The 25,116-nt window shown below is 38.0% G+C and overlaps 1 protein-coding gene across 1 annotated transcript in view; it reads right to left on the reverse strand.

The window, feature by feature from the left end:
* The window catches only part of KMT2C (lysine methyltransferase 2C), a 272,429-nt gene that overhangs the window by 103,831 nt on the left and 143,482 nt on the right, over positions 1-25,116 (reverse strand). The window contains exons 7-12 of the mRNA XM_077761227.1: positions 20,529-20,691; positions 13,258-13,429; positions 11,225-11,339; positions 2,021-2,190; positions 1,413-1,564; positions 255-368 (exon numbers count right to left, since the gene is read on the reverse strand). Coding sequence (XP_077617353.1) covers positions 255-368; positions 1,413-1,564; positions 2,021-2,190; positions 11,225-11,339; positions 13,258-13,429; positions 20,529-20,691 — 886 coding nt within the window. The remainder of the gene's footprint in view (positions 1-254; positions 369-1,412; positions 1,565-2,020; positions 2,191-11,224; positions 11,340-13,257; positions 13,430-20,528; positions 20,692-25,116) is intronic.

The following is a 25,116-nucleotide window of genomic DNA, read 5'->3' on the forward strand; positions in this document are numbered from 1 at the left end:
AATATATGTATGTGTATATATATGTATATATATGTGTATGTATGTATGTGTATACACACACACACACACGCCCTTCCCCCTATTAATTTCTAAAGTTATTTGACTAGAAAGCCCCTCTCTGAAATAATTACCTAAGTGACTACACTCATGGCTCATTTTTATTTAGTAAAGTTTTAGTATATGTTCACATATTCAACGTGCATATACACTTTCTTCAGAAAATATATTATATCCATTACCGAAAACATGCTTACCATCTGGAACAATTCCAGGTGTCGACTCCTGGCCACTGATGTCTTCATTAACTGCTTGCTCTGGAAATACCATATGGTCTTCAGGTCCTTCGACTTCCATTTCATTGTTACAATCTTAAGAGAAAATTATTTATTGTTTAGCTTAGAGTAAGTTCTTCCTGTTTTTTTTTTCTTTTAACTATTACTTTGCTGTAGTGACAGTAAATTGCCACCCAAAATGCCATAAATTCTTCCTCACGTTCAAAATTTTACCATCAAATATATCTACATTTTACATGTTGATGGAAAAACATGGAAATTATGAATTAAAAGGTTACTGGCACTTTATTTTTTAAAAGGTCATTGCACAAGTGTATACTGAGGACATCTTGGAAACATTAGTACTTAAGATGCATCTACTTAAACCTCTCACAGATGGTAACATAAGACTTTGTAAAAGTCACAATTTATATTGATGAAAAGAAAAATGGTCTGGTGAGCAGATCTGTTTTCTTTACCACGAAGAAACTTGTTATATTTACCACTGACAACAGTATACTACTAAAATTACCTAAACAATATTTGGGAATCACAGATGTGAGTTAACATTTAAATAGGACATTACAAAACTAAAACTTGTGGTGTGCCTGCGTGGCTCAACTGGTTAAGTGTCCAACTCTTGATTTCAGCTCAGGTCATGCTCTCGCAGTTCATGACTTCAAGCCCTGCACTGGGCTCTGCAGTTAAACCTCGGAGCCTGCTTGGGATTCTGTCTGCCTCTCTCTCTCTCTCTCTCTCAAAATAAATATAAACTTTAAAAAAAAAAAAAAACACTAAACTAAAACTTGTTTGTGGAGTGAAAAATCCCAGGTTATAAAGTATAAATTAGGCATAGGGCCAAACACTGACGACAACTACTGTCGGCTCCAAGATCACAGGCGGAAGTAAGGCACACCGGTGCTGGAATTCCACAATTAGGTGAAGGGCTGGAAAGTAGCTAAATTCAATGTCAGCCATCAGATTCAGAGATGACCCAAATCACATGAATATTTAAAGATTGAGAAATTAAGAATACAATGGGATCTGATATACAGGATTCCCTCATCGTTACTAAAATAATACTATCGGTGACTGGCTGGCACAGTATCATTAAAAACAAAGAGAAATTCCCAAGTTTACCTGTAGTGACTTCGGCCATCTCCACTTCATCACCTGGCTGTAAGGGGTCCATTTCAGCGGCTAAGTGTTTACAATACATGCAGATATACTCTTCTTTGAACTGAGAATCCAACTCGTGATCTGTTGGTTTGTCACATTCTAAATGAACCCATCTGCAGTGATAAATATATTTAAATAAAATTTTCTAATTTAAAGACAAGTCACTATCTTGGAAAAAAAGAGGCAGTTGCTGAAAACTGGGTGTGGGAAGGGTTAAGAATGATAGATAGGAGAGAGGTTGGTGGGGTTGGCAACTGGTAAAGGTTCTAGAAAAGGAACTGGCATTTCTAGATGTCATTAAAGGTGTTCACTTATTTTTACTTCCATATTTTTAAACTACTTCCTCCTTACTTTTCCCTCTCAATGCTCGTTTTAAGTCTTTCTCCCATTCACTTCCTTCTGCCTTTCAGACTCCTAAATATGTAATTTCATTTCATCTTTAACAGCACTCAGTACTAAAAGGATTACTGGAGTGATAAAAGCTTGGAGCTCAAAGATACAGGACAGCACCAATGGTCGGGTGAACAGAACGGACAGGACCCTTCGGTAGGAGAACTGTACCTTCTTACCTCTTGCACATATTACAGTGAAGCAGGTCTTTCTGCAATTCTGGATGGTAGCACTTCCCACAGAAAGGACATAAGTTATCCTGTTGTTGGTAACAACTGTCACATACCAAGCAATTGTGGTGCCACTGAGAACTAGATCGTGTGCCACACTCTACACATATTCTGCAATTCTAAACACCAGAAAAAATGAAAACAAAAACAGTCTGTTATGCATTTGTGTTGCCGTTCTGGAATGAACTTTCGTGAAATCAATGAAAAGCTTGTACATTCTACATTAACCTTTAATTTTCTTGACACTCATTTAGGGTGTGTTTTTGAAAAAGCAGTGCACTCTTGAACATCTAAGGAGACATCATTCAATTTGCACTAAACCTCCAGGAAAACATAATAGGGGCTAGAGACATCCAAGAGAACATAAATAGGGAAGGAGGAAAACCAAGAACATAGCAACCCAAACTTCAAAAAAGAAACCCATCCCTCAGGGCGCCTGGGTGGCTCAGTTGGTTAAGCTGAGACTTCGGCTCAGCTCATGATCTCACAGTTCATGGGTTCGAGCCCTGCATGGGGCTCTGTGCTGACAGCTCAGAGCCTGGAGCTTGTTTCAGATTCTGTGTCTCCCTCTCTCTCTGATCCTCCTCTGCTCACACACACTCTCTCTCAGAAATAAATAAAACATTAAAAAAGAAAAGGAAAGAAAGAAGGAAGGAAAGTAAGGAAAGGAAGGAAGGAAGGAAAGAAGGAAGACCCATCCCAGAATCAGGAAGTAGCTTCTGTGGCCTAAGTGTTCAACTCTGCGCTGTGAAAACAAACTGGTGCTTCTAGGGCACTTCTTTGCTTGTCGGTGGCTCAGGAACTAAAAACAAGAATTTAGACGAAAGAAATATCATGACCCCCTCCAAATGACCTGGAGTCTGAAAGCGTGAAAGTAATCTCTCCACATCAAAATCCAATTATGGCTTCTCACGTTTTCAAACAGGAAGCACTATCCTTCCCGTAGGACTGGTTACGGAGTGCAAGGCCTGCCAGACCCTTTCCTGTACCTGTAGCCTACTTGTCTTAAAATCCCGGGCACACAGCTGATACAGTGTGAGCTCTCATTATCCACCCCCATTTTCAATCTAAAACACCAGAGGGGTGGCGGGTGGAATTGTACTTTTTGAGCAGAGTATGAAAGATTTGCTTATCAAAAAAAGAGAAACCAGCATGAACCACAGATTTGCTAAAGTCTTACAGTTTCAAAACAAACACACTCCTAAATATTGAGGCAAAAATCCTGAATAAAATATGAGCACATGGAGATTACACTCGATATGCAAGAATGGTTAAATATTAGAATATCTATCAATAAAATCTGAAACATTATTAGGTCTGAAAAGAAAAAATAAATTATTGGATTTCAATAGATGCTGAAAAAGCCTCGGGGGGGGGGGAATCAAAACCCATTCCAAATTAAAAAAAAACCCTCTTCAGAAAAATAAAAACAGAGGAGTATTTTCTAAATGTGATATACATACATATCTGGATCCTAAAGCCAGCATTTTATTTAAGTGGGGAGCCCTAGAGGCACCCCAGCAAGGTCTGGAACAAGGGAGGGGTACCACCTACTTTCACTATTATCTAATTAACCTGGTTCTGAAGCCAATGTAAACACTGAAACAAAGGAGAACAGGCAGAACAATAGGAAAAAAGAAAGAAAACTATCCGCAGATGCCAAGACAGTGTACTTAGAAACTCCCAGAGGATCAACCATAAGTTCAGTAAAAGAATTTAACGAAGTAGGATATAAATTTTGGGGTTCAAGAGGTGAGAATTAACATATTCACACGTATATAATTGATAAATGGATTTACACCAGGGACTCCAGTTCTGACTTTCTCCCATTCATTCTGGATATCTATTCTTCTAGTCCCAAGACCACCACCTTGCCTCTACTGCTCACAGAAACAAACCTACCTCAGTTTGCTCTCGGTAACAGATTTTATTCCCTTTATCTTATTTTTTAAAAAATATATAGGAGATTAACATGCTTTGAAAAGTCTACATAAAACGTTCTACTCAGAATTGTCATTTATAATTACATACATGTGTGAGTACAGACACATTTATTTGTGTACGTAACTGTGTGTATAACCATGCATGTATTTCCTGTCCCATCTGCTGAAAGGACAAAGAAGCAAACACGCCCCCAGCAATGAGCACACCTCGCACCCATTTTCCACCAAAGGAACCAGAACTACTTCTGGAAAAGCAGGCTGCTCCCGCGGCTGGAGCAAGAAGGAGTAAGATGAGCTTGGGACATCTCAGTTATGCGAAAATGTAATGAAGTGCTCAGTAACTGGTGAGGGCATGTCACTAAAGCACAGAAGACAAACTGAAGAGCCCACCAAAGGCAAATATGGGACAATCTGAGAGTAAAATGAATTAGGTAAAGAATTGCGAATTACTGAAAATAATGGGAATTTCTCAGTCAATGCTGACAAATAATTGTGACATGTAATAAAACAGAGAGCGTACTTACAGTAGAGTGCAGAGGGCTGACTGGGAAATGTCAAGGAATGCTAGGGCTGGAAAAGCATCATTTTACAACCAACATGCAAAAACACATCAAACAATGGTTCCTAAAGTCTTGGAAGAAATTTTCGGGAGGAAGATAATTCACATGGTCTTAAATATCTTCTCATATGTTTTATATTGAGAGAGAAAAAACAGAGAAGTCTGACAGCAGCTTAACCAAATTATCAGAATTCACATCACCTATGAGGGAAAGATGAGCACCAGGTGCCTCTAGCAGTGACAGCCTGAGAAGGGCACATCCTCGCTTACACAGTAATCTGACCAAGAACACAGAACTCTCTACATAACTGTGAAGAAGATTCAGACAAAGACAAAATGAGAAAACTTCTATTTGGAGGGGAAAAAACCCAGTTAAGTGGGGAAGAACTCTATTCTTCAAAATGTCAATATCGGAAAGACAGAGAACGGCTTAGGAAATTTTCCAGATTAAGAAGAGTCAAAGAGAGAACTAAATACTTTACCCTAGACTAGACCCTGGAACCTGCATGGGAAGGGGCGGATGCTATAAGGGGTGTTAGATCAAGTGACAAAATTGAAATATGGATAAGGATTAGATGAAAATACTTGTATTGATGGAAACATAGGAAATTGTTAACAGTGCTGCTGTTATCATGTAAGACTGTCCCTATTACTAGGAAATCAACACTGAAGTGTTTAAGGGTAAAGGGGGGGCACGGCGTATGTAACTTAACCCTCAAATGGTTCAGGGCGAAAAAACAGAGGTGGGGGAAGAAGATGCCAGAAAGGGGGTGCACAGTGATTATCAAAATCCTAACAAAGGTAAATCTAGGTAAATGGCATATTGGTATTTTTATTTTTCCAGCTTCTAAAGTTTAAAATTATTTCAAAATAGTTTTTAAAAACGCATGACATACCAACCCACAAGCATTCTTGACAGAGACAGAAAAAGAACCTACCCAACAATGATTGGTATACAACAAAGTTCCTAAGAAGATGGCCCTCACCTTCGATGTGAGCAGCCTCGAAAGCCTGACACCCCGTAAAGGCAGATGCATTTGCTGCGCGTCTCTAACCTCCACCAAGGGGTCTGATAGCAGCAAGCCTTCCAATGTTAAATAAGCGAACAAATTATAACTAAAGCCTACAGACATCTATGAAAAAAGTTAACAGCAGAAAAAGAAGATCATTCTTTCAAACTGCTCAGTGCCTAAGGCTTCATGTGAAGAACTCCAAGATGATTATTTGGGTACTTAATTTAAGCATCACACGGGCACTTTATAGGCATCATCTCGCTAAGTCCAACACCCTTATGAGCTAAGTTCTATTAACATTCTCTAGAGAAGAAAGACTGGCTTAAGGAAGTAAAATACTTTGCCAAAGATCCTGTATTTAGTAACTGGAAAAGCGGAGCTGATCCTGTAGCCTGATCTTTTGCCCAGATTGTAATACCTGCACAGAACAGAATTAAAGCAAAAACAAAAGTATCCAGTTGTATTCTCAGCAATATCACACACGGTTCAGTCACTGTGAAAGGCACGGCAGACCACTACAGACAGCCGATGAGGAAGAGAGCAAGCAAGACAAAGATGAAAGAGAACAGCGTCAGGAAATAAACCAAGACTTCTGAAGACACTTTCCAAGATAATGAAAAACACAGCAAAGATGATAATGGTTCCTTATTTTAAGAGCAACAAAATTATCTAGATGTTACGAAAGATTATTTAAGAGACTGTAAAGACAGCAAATCTAAAAGAAAAAAAGAAAATGAAAAAAAGGGCAAAGTTAACCAACACTGCTTCACACCTTTTCTTTGGACTGACCGTGGTCAGTGGGTTACAGGAAACACTAATGAATGTAGAACCACAACCAGATACAATCTCGAAACAAATCCAAAGAACTGACAGAAATAAAGATCCCAAAGCTCTTAGTTTAAAAAAAAAAAAAAAAAACCTATTATAATTAAATGAATGGGTTTAAAAAAAAAAGATCTTTCTTCTGTGATACCACAAACTGGGAAAATTGGGGGGGGGGGGGGTTCCACAGCATGAAAAAGTTATAAGACAAAATAATATCAAAACAAGTTCTTGTGGTAGTCCGAAGGCAACAACTGTCTGGTTCAGATATGTAGGCTTTCAGAAAAATGACTATTCCTTAACCAAGAATCCAAAAAACTGGGAACTAAATGAGACTGGAATTTATAAAGAAACTATATTTTTTGCAAGGAAAACATGACAACTCTTACAGTCTTAATTTAAAACAAAGAGAGGAAAGAAAGGAAGAGGAAAATTTCTCACTTCTTCATTTTCAGTGAGAAGTGAGAGAAGAAAACATTTATATTTTCAACACATAACTTGGCATTCACAAAATAAGATTCTTAATTGCAAATTATTGCAGGAAAAAAAAGGAACAGAAAAACGGAAAGGAAATCAAAAGGACTAGTTTGTCTTAAAATAGCCAAGCATCTCAATAGCAACCATTAATCTAAATGGTTAAGTCTATTAAATCTTTCAAAGAATACATTTAAAATGACACAGAAGGATCCAAAATAAAAGGATGTAAGAAGATCACATTCAACTGACAAACTAAAGCCCTGAGGCCATATTGCCAGGCAAACAAAAAATAGCTGGTTCCCCCATTCGGCCCCTCCAAAAAAAGGCATTTTTCACAAGAGTGCCTTTACGTTGATTTAAAAAAAAGCACTACCTATCAACACTGACCTGACCTACGTGCTAAAGAACAACCACAAATATTGGTTTCATTTATAAAAACAAAAAACAAAAAAAACAAAAAAAACAAAAAAAACCCGTAAAATACAAAGTGAAACTGATGAGAGAAACTGCAGCAATTTTATCTACACCCTAATACCTTGTGGAATCAACTAGTCAAACAACAAAAAAGACTTTATGAAATTAGTAAACACAAATACTACACGTTAAAGTCACTAGTTGTGAAAAAAGAAAACTACACTGGTTAATTATTGGCTCAAATATAATTAACGCAGAAATTTACACGCTTAAGTACGCCTTAAAAATAGATACAGTGATTAGGTCAGATGTACACAGAGGCAGTAACAAATACACCAAATTTGGGTGCAGCCACAGCTATAACCAAAGGTAAATTTATAGTCTTAAATATACTTTTCCCCCCTTAGGAAAGTAAAGAAAACGAATTCCGAATTCAACTTATTTCGGAAACGAAAAAAAAGACAAGTAAAGGTACGTAGAGGAGATGAAAGCATAAACATACAAATCAGACGACAGCAGGTTTTTTTCTGTGGCCCAATAATCAAGACGAGAAAACACACGAACCCACGAAAGCCCAGCCCTGCAGACAGGAAGGAACCGGAACTGCCGAGACCCCGGCTGCGGCTCCACCTCGTCGGCCCCCAGGCCCCGCCTTCCGGGAGCCACACCTGAGGGCGGTTACCCAGGATCTCCGTCCCGGGCGAGAAGGCCCTCCCCTCCGGCCCCCACCCTCGGTCCGCCGCCCGGAACTCACGCCCACCGCCCTAGAACCAGGTGATGGGCCGCAAGTCCCAGGTGCCCCTCACCTGCGGTGGGCGGGGTCTTGGGTCGGTGCTCAGCTTCCTCAGCGGCTCCTCCCTCCCCCTCCCCCAATCCTCCGGGTCCTCCAGGTGAGCTCGCCTTTCTTTCCAAGATCTTCCTAAGACAGCAAACGACCTCCCACCCCAACTCGGCCAGCGCTTCCCTCCGGCCGCCGGCACCTCTTTCCAGCTTCTAGAAGAAGCCTCAGGCTGCTTCCACCTCACAGCCTGCTAGCCCAGCAGCCCGGGAAGCCCTCCCCCTCGGGCTCCGGGGACCATTTCAGGCACGCCACGCCACGCCGCCCCATGCCACGTCTCTGAATGCCGCTCTGAAGTCGAGGCAAATCTGGCGATCAACAGGAGGGTAACGGGCGTGTTTCTGTGCCTAGAGGGCAAGAAAGTGAGGGCGCAGGTGGACCACAGAGGCTGTCTTAGAGGGCTCTTTGCTGAAAATGTTAAATTTTTCATAGAAGTGCTAACATTAAAAAAAAAATTAAAATTTGACCCTCAAGGGTCCCACAATGCAGATTTTAATACCTGCATTTAGCTTTTGTATTTATGTTCCAAGTGCATCGACAATGTACGAAAGATGCAAGATTTTACACAGTGAAATTATGGCAAGAATGAGCTATGCAGCCAGCACAGGCACCGAGAGCCAGAAGCGAGGGTTCCTGTCTGCATACACATCCACTGACCACAGTTAAATGGCAAACAACACACCAGTAACTAGAAATGAGGAATCCACTGAACTGTTCCATATTTTAGAAACAACTGGGTCAGTACCCCATTTAGTGCAAATTTCACTTGTGCCACAATGGTGCACTCATGAACAAAACACTATAGTTATGGTGACACTTCGTTACATCCACTGTTGAAGGGCTGCTTGTTGGCACTTTGAGGTCTGATTATTCTGAGCTAGTAAACATGGTCAAGACCTTATCAATACTATTTGTATACAAATACAAAAGGCATTCTCTGTACCAACTTTTTTAAAGCCAGAGGGAAAGCTTATACACGGAACTGGGCATGAGAAAATATCTTTCTTTTAAAACCAATCCTGGCAATTTAGTTATGTCAGAGTAAATTAATATTTACTTCATACTAGTCTTTTAAGGCAGTGTACATATTGAAGATAAAAAGAAAGTTTACACCTAGCTTCATGTATGTTCTATTAAACTGAGAAAAATATAATAATAATCTCAACCTGGGGGATATATAGAGATAGCCTATCGATCTAGAGTCTTTAGTTTCTTAGGATCTACATCCTCATACAAAATGAAATTTAGATGAAGAAACATTCTTAATTAATCTAGAGAGAAAAGCCCTGCCCCTCAAGGAAGTACAGTACCACAGCATAGGGAGATGGCACTATATACAGGATAAAACCTGGGAAGACAGGGAACCGGAGGGACACTTGGGTGGCTCAGTCAGTTTAGCATCTGACTCTCGGTTTTGGCTCACGTCATCATCTCATGGTTTGTGGGTTCAAGCCCCACACTGTACTCTCAGTGCAAAGCCTGCTTGGGATTTTCTCTCTTTTTTCTCTCTCTCTCTCTCTCTCCCTGCCCCTCCCCTGCTTGTGCTCTATCAAAATAAATATTTAAAAAAAAAAGACAGGAAACCTGAGTTTTTGTCCCTATTCTGCTGCTACAAATAAGTAAACGTGAACATGACCACGAGGCCCTCACTAGCTCTCATCTAGAATGTATTAGTTTGCCCGTATCAATTTCAAAGGAAGCGCATGAACTACTTTTATGACTGAGCCATCCCAGAGAACATTTAAAGAAAAGTCACAGTAAATACTGTTGGTAAATATCTTCCAAACCAGAAACAAAAAAAAAAGTTGTGTTCAGTCCGTTGAAAATTAAAGATAAATTTGATCTATTCTTCTAGTTTCACTTTAAGACTTTAAATAGTTTGTGCTTCCGAGTCAAGTACTTCTAGAAATGTGTTGCTGTGGACCTGGTGGTGCACTAATTCTTCAGGAGCTAGAGCTGCCGGCCAGCCCACGGGGTCTGGAGACATGGAGCCTGCGGAGCTTCCTCAGGAAGCTTACAGAGACCAGCATGGAGCACTGCGGGGCCATAAAGACGCAGGTAACAAAACAGACGAAAGAAGGGAGAATCACTGCCTAAGAGAGTACCCGGAAAAAGTTAAAAGTAACTGGAAATACATCGTAAGGGTGTCATACCAAGCAGAAAGACTGGTATCTTCAGCAATGAAAAAATGTCTACAAGACCTTCTCTCTCAAAACCAAGGGAAACTTGAAACACCATCTAAAAATAAATATCTAAGTAAATAATCACTAAAACTAGCACAGGGGAGGGACAATATACATACATATGAATCTACCATATATTCCAAACATTTAATTCTAGTGTAGTTACACCCATAAAAATGTGATGTGCATATGAAATCACTATACAATCATCAAAATGAGTGTTTTATCTCTGGATTTTAAATTAATGAATTTTAAAACTATAGCTCTGCGTTTTCAGTATCTTCATAAGGGTCTACTACATTTCAGAGTGTTTCTGGAGAGATTAAAGATGAATCATTCAAAAACAATTTCTAGGCCATGAAGCACCATACAAACGTTAACATGTTCATAACAGCATTTTTCATGACAGCTTAAAACTGAAAACAACCCAAATGCTCACCAACAGGTGCTGTGATAAACTATGTTACGTCCACTAGTTGGCAGTAAAAAGGAATCACTGATGGCATGCACAAAAATATGGGTAAGTCTCAAAATATTATCTTGCTGAGTTTAAAAAGCTAGACCCACTCGCACCAAGAGTGTATACTATATGATATCACTTATATATAACTCTACAAAATGTAAATTAATCAACNCCAAGGGGCACCGTGAAACTTTTAGGGACGATGAATCTGGTCATTATCTTGGAAGGTGAGGACGGTTTCATAAATGTATACATGTGTCAAATTAAATTACAGACTTTAAATATGTGCAGTTTATTGAATATCAATTATACATCAATAAAGCTGTTTTTTTCTTTTTAAGTTGATGATAATGTATAGATTTGAATAGGTATCCGATTTGTCTGGTCTATATGAAAAGCATACAGATGATGATATTTTTCTTAAAAAAATAAACAACTTACTTTGCATTTCCAGCCATTGGTTGGTACTGATTTCATAACTGGTTGAAGACAAAAAGTATGATACCCTTTGTCACACGTATCACACACTAGCATCTTGCTATCTTCTCCCGATTGTCTAAAAAATAAGATAGCATTAATGATGCCTTATCTTGAAACTTATGTTTCTAACATAAGTAATCATGAAAAGAATCAGTCCTAGGAACTGCCCAGTTCATAAATACCTCAGTGTCTGTTTCGTCTATGCTCAGATGATAGAGTTAACCCCCTGAAGGATGAAACAGACACCTGCCTAAGGTCCCTTATAGGATTATCCTTACTGAGTGCTCACCTATGGTGAACCTCCTTTAGCCAGGTTAGGATTCCTGCAGAGAAGGAAGGTTAAGGGAAGATGAAGGACTCTGGCCTTTATTTTTTAAACATCTTGTAAACATCCTTTCTAGGGGAAGAAGCTGTAACTGACAGGTGATGCTGCACGGGAAGGAACAAATGTTGGCGTTGTGAACTGGAAAGACACTGTCATATAATAAAAAGAGGATAGAATTTGGCATCAGACCTATATTTGTATTCAGACTGCCATTTTACTAATTGTGTGACTCCTGAATAAAATAAACTTGAGTCCTCTTGGTTTCAGGTATAAAATGTGAACATTAAAGACACGGAGAATTAAATATAAATTCTGGTTGAAGAACTTAGAATATCCACTGAGCATCAGTTCTAAATAAACAGGTCTAAGAATCATCTCCTCAAAATTATTAAGAACTGTAGTCAAAAAAAAAAAAAAAAAAAAAGCCTCAACTCTTTCCCTGAATGCTCTTCTGCCCCAAAGCCCGAGCCCCTGCCCTAGAGCATGAGCTCAGCCGGGATTCTCGGCTTTCAGCCACACTCAGAGACTAAGAATTTAATTCAAGAGGACAGGAAAAGAAAAACTGGGGAATGTAAGAAGAAGAGTGGAGAGAGGAGCTGCTGAGTAAAACCTGGGGACAAACAGAAGTAAACAGGAAGATGGGTTAGTTGGCCTCTAGTTACTTCTCATTCATTTTAACAAATTCTACATATAAAATTGCATGTTTTATCTCTTTAGCTACATGGAAAGATCTCCGAGGAAAAGCAATCCTTCAAGTCCTCTTATTCCTTCCCAAGAAACTAGGCACAGATAACAAGCTATCAAATACATGTTTACTGATATTTTAATTTTTACCAAAATATAAAAAGCACATGGTCCTATTCATTCCACATAATTGTTAAGATATTGATGCTTACTGTTATCAAATTAAATTAGAAATAAAACAAACTGATCATGGCAGTGGTGGGCATAATTTCTCCTGTTACAAAAGTCCTCAGCTTGTAAACAATTTGAAGACTGCTATAGATGCGGATAACTTCCCAAATTATCATGCTAATTAGTAGCAGGAGAAAAATCACAAAAAAGATTGAAGAAATAACCAAAGGATGGAATACAACAAATAGGAAAAGGTAACACCATTCCAAATGTTTATATGCCGTATAACCGGGCTTCAGTATTATGGTGAGTACGATCTACTGAATGTAACTGTCTTTCAGATACATACAGCTTTCTTTTTTATTTTTTAAGTAGTCTTAGTATAAATAGTTCTTCCTAGAATGGAAATTCAAACACATCACGGATTCTTTCACTCACTCTCATGTAACTTTCTGCAATTAGAGATTTTCCTATTAAATCTCCACCCCAGCCTCTCTCAAAATTAGTCGCTTTATTTTTCTACTGCTTCTTTTAAAATTGTTAATATCATTCATTTAAAATGTTCGCCAAGTTTAAATTAGCTTTTTAGGTAACCAGAGGAATTTAAAATTATTAAAATTAGTTTTTATTTAGACTTGTTGCAAAATAATATAAATGTTAACATCTAGTAATTTCGTAAAGACATGATGAAATCAGTGGGAATGAATACGGCTGCAGTATGAACAATCTTTATCATATTACAAAACCTTTAGCACCTAATAATAGGGTCTCTCTTAAACTCAATACACACCTTGGAGTTGAAATTAAAACTTACTTGCAGTTCTGGCACACTTTGCACTCAGGACATTGCCAACCTGCACGTTTTAATGGAGTAACCGCTATATCCAGGCACATTCCATGATAGTGCTGCCCACAAGTGGTACAAAAGAACTGATCTAAGAGGTCTCCCGGGCTGTCGCACACTGCACAGTTTGCATCTTCCTTTGCTATAATTAACAGTAAAACAATGAAATTGTTGTAGAAGAGTTTAATATTTTTCTGACTTTACAGTTTAAAAATCACTTGAAGGGAATTTGCATGGTACACCTTTCAGACACTCGATGTTATCCACATTGAACTGATATCCAATGAGAGTAAGGTCTCAATAAAAGCACTAAGGTATTTAGTCTAAAATTAATTACCTTAAATTTAATCATAAAGTTGTGACATACTTTATCTGTGCCTACGTCTACCTGAGACCAGAGCAGGTCTGGTACCAAGGACGATGCGGGACACCTAAGTGCTCAACACCTGCTTGCTGAAAACCAAACAGGAAAATATCAACTGAGAAAATGCTTTGCGGTGCAAAAAGAACCATTTTATTTGGTTGTTAAATATATTTTAAAATTAACAAGATTAAGTCAAGAGACAAAATTAAGAAATGTTAATATCAACTAAATTAAATGCTTCTTAAGCATAAACAGACTAATTTTTTTCAGATCAAATATTGTTTAATACTGGAAAACATCGTATGAAGGGGAACATTAAAGATGGACACTTCACAGTCATACACAAATACAAAACTTCATATACTAATTCTATATTCATCTATATTAATTGCCAGTTCATAAAAAGGTATCAAAAGCTATGTAATCATGGACATCCTCTATCCCTAAATGTGGATTCAAAGAAATAGCACTTTTTAAGCTCTTTTACCATAAAACCAAAATGTAAGAACTGTCCTGCCAAGTAAACTCATACGCATTACAGTAAGAAAAATAATGTTCTAAACATCATACCAATTTGATGATATACATAAATATGTCTATATGTGACACATAATAACTAAATGGTTTGATTAGCTGATTATCCAAAGACTGTTTTAAATTGTATATATGAACATTTTTTCCCTCCCTTTTATTTTTTGAAGGTTTGGTCAGTCCCCTCTGGTTTTAAGCCCTTTCTACCTTCTTTTTTGCTATTCAACCATCTGTAAGCAGAGTAACAATCTATTCCTTTTACTTGACAAACTGGTTTTATAAGCCATAAAATCTCTGATATACAGACTTTTTCTCATTCGTTTAGAGTCCTTCTTAAATGGTAGGAACCATCCGCAGTCTGAAGGCAGCACGGAAGCAAGCGCTGGAGTGTGTCAGGGTGGCCGCATACCTGCCACACACCTGGTGCCACCTCCAGGAAGTCACCAGTGATCTATGAAACCCAATGGTTGACTTTCCAGACCTTCTCTTTTTACACGCTGCAGCATTTCCATTACTATCCACTCCCACATTAAAATTCCCCTTCTCTTGGCTTCTGTGATGGCAGCTTTCCCCCAATTTCCCCTTGGGTTTCCTATGCCTCCATCTCATTCTTCCGTGTTGGCTAGTCTGCCCCTAATGATCCCTCTAAATGCTGGAGTATTTTAGGATTTAGGATTTCATCCTCTTCTATGGTTCCCCTTTGTGATCATATCAACTCCCATGTAACATGTTAAATAGCACCATGATTCCCAAATCTATATCACTAGCCCCAAACTTCCTTGTAAATTATATGATGTTATTCTCAAGTCTAATTGGACCTCAACAGCCAAATGTTCTAAAAATACTCAAAACTTAACACTTCTAATATAAAACATTTTTAAAGCCTAAACCTCTCCTGTTTTACTCAATTATCTGGAAAAAGACAGAAACTTTAGTCTCACTATTCCTCTTCCCTGACCCAACACATCCAAGCAGACATCAAGTCTTACTGAGTAAATTTCCTATACCTCCTTCTTCCTTCAATGTGTATAGTCAGTCCAGCCCACTTCATCTTGGTAATTACAATATCTTCTAAATGGGATCCCTGTGAGTAGATCCGACTTTCTCCCTAATCATCTACACCTCTAGAGCAAGTTTTCAAATAGTGGAATCCCAGGACCACTCACTATGCCTGGTGACGGCAAGCTGGTTGCTACGCACATGAACACCCTGTGCTGTTTGGTGACTGTGTCATTACATCGTTGTCACCGCTTGAAATGTTGTCCCTTTGTTGTGCCCCTAACCCTCGCCAAAGAGGCCTTCAAAACTCTGCTCACACATAGCCCTGAATATCTAATGTTACCACACATAAATATCCATCTAGTTGTTGAATGTTCCTTTTCCTCAAATGCTGAGAATAAACTGTTATATAATTGGGTGATTATAACACAATACTATGAACCCTTAAAGGATAAGGTCCTTGTCTTTTTCAACTTTGTATCCTCAACTGCTTAACACAAATCAAATCTTTATTAAATACATCTTAAACTAAGAACTCACTTCTAAAATCACTTTTAAATGACTCTTTGATCAGCATTTAAAATGAGTCTTTAATTTAAAAATAGAAATGTCATAAATTACTTCATGTTCGATAGAAATGACATAATAGAGTGAATTATTTTTTTAATACTAAAAGAGAGTACCAATATTTACTCATTCAAGCTACATGCATTTAAAAGCTAATCTTTTTATTTTTTTGCCTACTCAAAACTTACAGAAATTGAAGCAAATACTACGCTCAGATGATCAGATACTACTCAGTTCATCTATCTATTTTCCTGTGCAGGGAACACTGTCTAAAATGCTTCTGTGAAACTTTCCAGAGTTTGCTGTTCTGACAGGTACTTGCCATGGTAGCCACTGGCCACATGTGGCTACTGAGGAACTGAAACATGATTATCCAAAGTGACATGTGCAATACATGTAAAATGCACCCTAGATTCCAGACTCACTAGGAAGAAAATAATGTCAAATATCTCAAAATTTTTATTGCTTACATGTTAAAGTATTGATATTTTGGGACACAGTGGGTTAAATATACTTTTTTAATTAACTGTCACTTTAAAAATGTTTAACGTGAGTAGAGAAACTTAAGTTATGTACATTGCTCGCCTCATATTTCTACTGCCCAGCACTGTTTTACACAGCAAAGCCCAGCCTACACTAAGATAACTGTGTGTATCACTGCAGCAGAAATTACTGTGACACTTGATAGCAGTTCCTTGATGACAACACAATCATGCTGTTTGATTAGCATCGATCACTGGTAATAAGTGAGACAAAGAAAAGCATCCACATGATATACTCAGTCTAAAAACATTTACTGTGCATTATGTAAAGACAGTAATAGAAAAAAAGGCACTACGTCAAGAAATGAAGTTGGCTTCAACCATTTCCCCATTCAGGGAGAAGACAAGTACAGACATACTAAAACAGCCTTTTAGAGGTCATGCAAAAGATGCTGTCACTGGACAACGTGTCATGTCAGAAATAAGCATAGAGACATATACGTACATATATGTCTGTAAGGCACAGAGAAATGATGTTTGAAGCAATAATTAAACAACTAAGTGAAACTTTTCTTTAAGCAATTGAAACAGCAGAAGAAATGGAGTAAAAGACTAGAGCTAAAGCTAATTTGAGAGAAAACAGGGGTTAAACCCAGGTCAATTTGACTCCAGAGATCATGCCCTTTACTCATGGACATTTACTCCCGCTGGAAGCGCAAAGAAGGTGAGGAATGTCCGCACGTGTACGAAAGTAAGACGGCAAGTGCCAGCAGAGGCCTACAATGAGGAGACTAAATGATGTAGAAGGAGCGAGAAAAGAGCCGGAAGAAACAAAGCTGCGGACAGGGTCACTTCCAGTGACAGCTGTGACAAGAGAAGAGATGGAGGAGAAGATGAGAACGCTGGGCCTAAACGAGGAGGGACCCTGTCACAGATCGCTTCATTTGGCTAAGCTGGAAGGCGAGACTACGCTCGTGCGTCAGAACAAGAGCCCTGGTGAAGAGCCACCAAAAGTCACACTACAGCGTCCAGCTAAGGGTCCGTAGCACAGCTTTGTGACCTCCACCAACGTCCCAGCACCTGCATCTCTGTTCACATTATTGGCAGGACGCAGCACTGGCCTAAATGGAATCGCTAGAAAGAAAAGTAAATCATGGATGTTGTCCAGAGAGGCTGGCCCACAGAGCAGGCAGGTAAAGAGGTCAGGGACCGACAGAAGGTAAGACAACAGAAAAGCAGCAGGACTTGGTATCAAGAGATACACAGACAACCAAGAAAAAGAGGTTCTAGTTAAAAGCTTAAATGAAGTAAAATAAGTTAGAGCTGAGGGGAGTGAAGGAAGAAAAGACCATATTCCCACATTTGAACCCTTTAAAATCTTCTCAGTATAGACAAAAGAACTAACCCCTCCCCTTCTCCACAAGGCCTAAGCGATGTAGTCTGTGCTGGCTCTGCTGGTGTCTCCACAGTCACCTGGCAGACGCTGTGTTCCAGGCAGAGTGACTGGCTACCACTCCCCAGTCCTGCCAGGCCCACCCCTCAAGACCTGTGCAGCACTTCACTCTTCCTGGAAGGTTCTTTCCTCTCATCCTGCATGGTTGGCTCCTTGCCATTTGGCTTTCTTGGAGAAGCAGAACGCTGCTCAATAAATCTATCTGGCTACATCTCCGAAATGGATATTTAGTGTAAAATTTCCAGGCAAGGTTAGTGTACACTTGCATCATCATGCAAATGATGATGAGGCCGTGACCAGCATTCAACTATGACAAATGACCCTAAAACTGTTTTCTGATAAAAATCTTGGCCTAACTCACAGATGCTCACTTTGTTGGGACTTCTTTCTAATGAGGTCCTTTTTTTCTAACTTTTCAACTTTCATAAAAAGACGTCAGTCCAACTCCTAACTCTGCTAACTATCCAGCATGCTGCTCTATGTTTTGGCAGTAGCATAAATTATTATATTCAATGTATGCGCAGGACTTGGGTCTTAGATGAGCGCTGGAATAACTACCGTTTTGTAAAGCAATTCCTGTCTACAAGGTAAAACACTACATGGTCTTGATTAATTGTTATTTAACCTTCATAGTGACACTCCGTTTAAGCCGCATTTTTAAAACATAAAAAGTACCTTGTTCTATGACATAACTGGATAGCTACAAGGTTTCATAAAAATATTTAGGAAGGATTTTATGAAGACTATCTTGTAAATTACTGTAATACACTCTATCTGCAATGTTCTCTATATCCTTGGATTAAGACGGACAGTCAGAAAGCTGTGTATACAGCCTGCACTGTTTAAAATCCTTGAGGAACAGAATTTACTCAACTGGCTTTGGTTTCATACCACTGGCTTATTTTGAGGGCAGTTAGAAGACATTGCCCTGGGGGATCTGTTTTGTTGCAGTGTATGATGTACACATAGTCTCAGTATCGAGTGAATTCTTTTGACATTACTATGAATCAGGTCACTGTTCACATTCCCTTCTTTGTGTTGATTGCTGGAGAGCCGTGGAGCCAAGTTTGTGGCTTAGGTCTAGGAAGTATGCATTTATTGCTCAAAATACCAGTGTCACTATTATCTTCATATTTATACTACCCTGATTTTCCCATGGCCAAATTTCCCTGCATATTTTTAGTTTTATTTTATCCTACTATTCATGTATTTTTATGAGTCTCCACAAATCTATCTTGGAACAAGGCACAGTGCCAACAGCTTCAGTGTATCTCTTAGCTCTGTGTGCCAGCACAGACCTCTCATGGTACACACGTGCTCAGTGACAGCAGCTCATCGGCCCTCCTCCTCACACTTCTTTACTTTACACAGGATGTACGCCCTCACACTAAGTGAGGTATGCACTCCTAGGACAGTCTGCAGTAGGAAGCAGTAGAGCCCTTAACTGACCAAATGTCTACCGTCAGAAACGTGGTCACAGAAAAGTTTGTATGTTGTTTCCTGAAGTCTACGGTATGACTAAGTACGAAACAATGAATAAAATCCAGATTCTTAAACACACATACAGTTATTTTATTTGATAGGCAAGGCATATTATACCACCCAGAATATGGTCAACTCTGGTCATGCCTTCCCAACCGGTGCACCTTTGTGAAGCACCTTACCATGTGGGGTCTTAGACTAAGTAACACCCGTGACGGCTGCTGTGCAGGAGTGCTCTTTTTCTCCCAGGTTTAAGTATATAATCGCAAACATATTTTAACTTAAAATCCCTTATGCACCTAAATGCAATCTGACATACCAGTCTGCCCTATCTGTAATTTCTGTCTGCACAGTGATTAGGGACATTATAGTTATACATGTAAACACAAAATAACTTTAAATAATTTTAACTAAAGATGAAGTTATGGTATTGAGATTATGCAATCCAGCTGTACTTGAGACTACTGAAATTTAAGCCTGAGGTAGCTACATTTATGTGTCAGAGAGCTGGAAACAATTTAAAAAAATAACCTTACCCAATACTGCTAAGACACAGACAAAAGCTATCAATAAGGTAACTAACGGGTGACATAAAAAAGTGTGGATAAAGCATCACAGAGATTTCACAATGAGACTAAAATTCAATTTACTAAAGGAAAAAGTTTCATAGCATACATGCTCATTAGAAATCCATATACTAAGAAATAGGCAAGATTTAACAATAAAAACAGGAGTTTTATAATTTTCTCTATAACAAATTTCAAACATTTAAACATTTTCACATAATTATAAAATACTGTTCAAAAAACCAAAGGAAAAAAAGTAAAACTGAGAATTATAGATAATTGAGGTAGACAAATGAAGAAGAAGGACTAACAGATTTCTATTATGATTATCAGGGCAACACAACTACTAAGAATTTCAAAAGTGTTTGCTGATCCTATTCATGTCCATCCTGAAATAACACCTGAATGAATCACCTTCTAATTCTCTAACTAAGTGGTGTTTTGGTATAGAAGACACTGAATACTGTTTAACTATTTAAATGACTTACTTTCTAGTACGTGATAAAATACTATTTACTCAGTATTTCTACAGGGGTTTAAGAAAATTTTTTAATTAAGGATTTAAAACATGTAAACGGTCTTTGAAATTCTGAGGTAATACCTTTTGGATTTAACATCAGTGATACTGGTGGTAAGAGATTCCCCCCAAGGATCACTAGGATCTAAAGATCCTTTAGAACATCAAGACTATGTAACTTTTAATACAAGCAGAATAACCCTTAGGGAATTTACAACATTTGTTATTTGAAGTAAATACACCGATAAATGTTTAAAAAGTAGATTTGTAGTAAACTTACATCTCTCAGGAGCTTGGTCGATGTGCTCTGGACACAGAAGGAAGAAGTTCCGGAAGTCCTGGAAGGTACCAGCTCCAGCCGCACAAGGATAATGGTACATCTGGGTGCATTTGTCTTCACAGCATTTGATAGTGGCTCCAAGGTGCTTACAAAACGCACAACGCTGAAAGGGGGCAAAGGGGAAAGAAATATCTTTATAAAACCTAGAAAGAGAACATTCAAATGTGGGGCTAGGCAGGTATTAAAAAGTCTGTCTTATATATTACTAGTAAAACAATTTAAACTTCCATAATACTAAATAAAAGATCTGTTAAAACTAATAAAATCTAAGATACTTAGTTGAGTGCTTGGTATAATACAGATTTATCCTTCCAGTCACATTTTAAAAGCATTTCACTTTTTCTACTGATTTTTGTCAAGAACTAAAAAATTTTTAAATTTTCGATCATATTTCAATTGAAAAGGCAGGTGTCTAGTTGTGGGTTATTTTAACACTGTTTGAATCCCACCAACAGGCTAACAAAATGAATCCATACTGTTGACAGAACCTCTTACTATTTTTTAAAAACCTCTTACTATTTCCCCCCTACCTAAAAATCAACCTGAAATGAACCACTCGGAGAACAGTTAATAAAGGGCAACTGTTGGGTTAAAAGTCCACATATAAATCTACACACCTCACTGTAGCAGTGAGTTTCAAATCTCTTAATAAAAACAGAGAATGTGAAGAAGAACGAAGTTGTCTGAGTATCGCCTTCTCCTATTGCGACCCGCCTCTACACTCCGGCTGGTGGTCAAAGATAGAAGCCCTAAAGGCACCACAGGGGAAGTGTAAGGCAATGCAAGTGTAGGAAGTCCGTGCGATTTATCTATGATGCGGCAATTACTCAGCTTTCCTAAGAATGATTAATAAATTCTCCTTCCTCGTCCCAACGCCATTCTGGGTGTCATTTTCTTCATGGGTTTTTGCTGGGTGGCCTGCATCATACAGTATAACATCTCTTTCTGCAGACGCCTAGCTCTCTCGTACAGGCTTCCGTTTTAGCATTCATGCCATCGCATGAGAATTATTCACTCGTCTTCTTTTTATCCTAGTCCAGGATCCTGAAGCAGAGGCGGCAGACGGTGCCGTCTCTGTAACTGCAGCGCTGTGGCTGCTGCTGGACACAGAAAGGGCCCAATAAACAGGTGCTCGTACGTATATGTGCTAAACGGACCTCACTGCTGGTCATCCCATTGCTAAGTGTGGTTCAGGAATACATAATGAACAGCTGAAACCAAATAAGACAATCTGTCGTTAAAACTGAGCCTCCTGAAACAGAGAAAGTTGCTACCATTACTCTGATGATTTTCACATGCTACTACACTTGCTCTGTATTCTGCTAGTCTACTAGAGAATACGATAGCCTTAAAATTATAAGCAACTTAAGCATTTTATAGAAGGAGCCATCAAATTCCTCCTAGTAATGATCAGTCCATGGCACTGAACCAATACAACAAAGTTTAGTGTCTCTTGATGAGTCTTCTACACATTTTCAATACAGCCAACAGACCCCTGTAGCTTCCAAATAACTCATAAACCCTAGTTATACCTGTGGCGTTTTAGTTGTATACAGTGTCCACAAGTCCACACGCTAATACACATTTCAGTTCTCTTTTTATACTTAGAGGTGTTACTTCACTGAAAAGAAGAAATAAAGCCTTAATTCTCCTCACTAATAAAGTGTAATAACCAGGTTTTTCTAAATTTATTTTTATGTTATAGCCTTTCAGGGTATCTGAGTATGGGTACTGTATTAACGGAACCCAGGTTAACAACATGTGTAACATCTAAGTAGTCTGAGTGGCTGGTGTCACACTGGAAGGACCAGATGATGTGCAGGGAGGAAAGTGCGCTCACATCTCCCACCCATCACTGAAAAGTTTTTATATTAACTCACAAACATAGCAAAATAATTTCAGATAAACCACTAAAATCCGTTATTTTTATAGCATATGGCAAGTTGTACAGAAGCCTTGTGCACTAAAAATAATTTTGGCAAATAAAATATAATGACTTTTATTTAAGTGCATAATAAGGAAACAAAATAATTTAAATTGATCCTCTTCCCAATGTCTATATCATTTTAGAAACACCAACATGTTCTCTTAATCACATTTGCAATGGAAAATATTACGTGACATTAGCTAAACTACTATGAGAAGCCCTGGAATGTATCCAACATACTAATTTACAATAACATAAAGATAACAGGGAATAAAGGAAGGGAAATAAAATACTAACTGCATTTAAGTGAACGCTTCAAGCCCATCTGTTATAATTACATAGCTAATGAAAGACATTTGGCATTGAAAGAAAATGTATACTTTATATATAGGCTGGAATAGATCTTTCTAAACCAAATAAAAAGCATTTGTAAAATTGTATAAAATATGAAAGAATAAATTTCCACCGGGAACTTCTCTAACATCAGCATTCTTGTACAATTCATATTAGAAGTGTAACAAATTATAAACTAAATAACAATTACAAAGCTAATTAAAATTTGAGGAGATGGAGGTAAAGCAAATAGTTCTTAAGTGGTTTATCAACTGAACAATTTATTTGAATCACTATTTAAAACTCCTACATACCCTTTTATTTTTTCTACATTTTAATCATTAAAAAAGAAAAAGAGGAGAGGGAGAGAAAAAAAGAAAAGGTCTATAATATCTTTTGACAACTGTCCAAGAACACATTCAAGAAAAAACTCTCAATTAGAGTTCACATTGCCAACTGTCAAGTCTGAGGAACTTCCAAAACTTTTATTTCACTAGACTGAAATAAGAAAGGCTCTCTCAAAAATAGATCTATAATACAAAAGAAAACAGAATTAACAAAATTTGAGAGACTAAGGTTAAACATGAGTTATGAAACAGTAACAGTAAGATTGAGGATATTCCAAAGCTTGTTCAATTAATTATCAAGTATTTACTCTGTATCAACTATGGCAATGGGGTAAGTGCTCTTAAGAAATATCAAATATTATCAAATTTTTCATATACCAAACTTTTTGACCTTTACCCAACTCTTCTTCTTCTAAGTTCTCCCAGAACGCAGAATAAAAAATGAAGCCAGGGGGCACCTGGGTGGCTCAGTCGGTTAAGCGTCCCAACTTCAGCTCAGCTCATGATTTCATGGTCTGTGGGTTAAGCCCTGCGTCAGGCTCTGTGCTAACAGCCAGCTCAGAGCCTGGAGACTGTTTTGGATTCTGTGTCTCCCTCTCTCTCTGACTGTCCCCTGTTCGTGCTCTCTCTCTCTCTCTCTCTCTCTCGCTCAGAAATATCAAATTTTTTTAAAAAAAGAATGAAGACAGAAAGAGAAGCAAGTAAATGACATGAGAAACTAATCCACAAAGCCTAATGTCTCTTAAGCAAGAGTACCAGGAGAGAAAATAGAAGGATTGTAATCAGAGAAATTATTCTAAAAGAAAATCTATGAAAATATCTAATCATAAGAGCTAACATTTATTAAACATAATTTCATTTAACAGGTGGGAGAGCTAAGAGAGTCCTTATGTCTGTTCACTGACCTCTGTATCACTACGAAAGCACCCTTTCTTAAAATCTGTCATATTGCCCTCCTAAACAGAAAACACCCACTTCAGATTAAAATGTCTCACACTTAGAAACACTGATGAAATTTAAGATGATAAAGATAAAGGAAAAATTCTAATAGCCTCACAAGAGAAAACAGGTCTTCTACAAAGAAAAGAGAATCAGTCATTACTTCTCACCAGCAAAATACTGAATGCAAAAACAAAGAAAAGCTGTATCTTCCAAGGTCTTTAAAAAAATAATTTGAAATTAAAATTTTAATATTTGCTAAGTTAACATTTAAATCCATGGATAATAAATGTAAACGGGTTAAATTCCCAATTAAAAAAAACAGCAACTTTCAAAATGTGCAAAATATACATTGTACATGTGTGCACACAAACACCCACTCCCCCACACTATATACACATACATTTTATTTACATATATGGGTGCATGTACATACATTCACACACACATATGTATGTTTGTATGTTTATGAACATGTATGTGTGTGAGGCACAGTGACACAGAAAATTCAAAAACAAAGAGCTAGAGAGGAAAGTACAAATATTAGAAAGCACAAAACAAAGCAGCTATAGCAAAGAAAACAGGACCCAAACCAAAAAGCAAAAGGCAAAGATAAAGTTCACATTAAAATAAGTCATGTTAAAAATTCCAACAGAATAAGAAGCAGTCATTAAAGTTTACATACCTAGGACGAATTTCCTTGACACGTAAAACTGAAATATGTGTATGAATAAACTGGACTTTAATATAGCTCTCAGATATGAAATAAAGCTCATCAGATATGAAATAAAGAATTCACTATCAAGTCTGATTCAAACTTACACACAGATCCACAGCTCTCCATAACCCAAAACTACAGAATATATATTTTATTTAAATGTACAGAGAATTCTTTAAATTCACTAGGCATATGAATAGTGAAATTAAAGTGTCCACAAATTCAAAAAATCAGATATTTCCTAGGTCGTATTCAAAAGAGCAA

The sequence above is a fragment of the Crocuta crocuta genome, unplaced genomic scaffold (assembly GCF_008692635.1).
Source record: "Crocuta crocuta isolate KB4526 unplaced genomic scaffold, BGI_CrCroc_1.0 scaffold408, whole genome shotgun sequence".
NCBI lineage: Eukaryota > Metazoa > Chordata > Mammalia > Carnivora > Hyaenidae > Crocuta > Crocuta crocuta.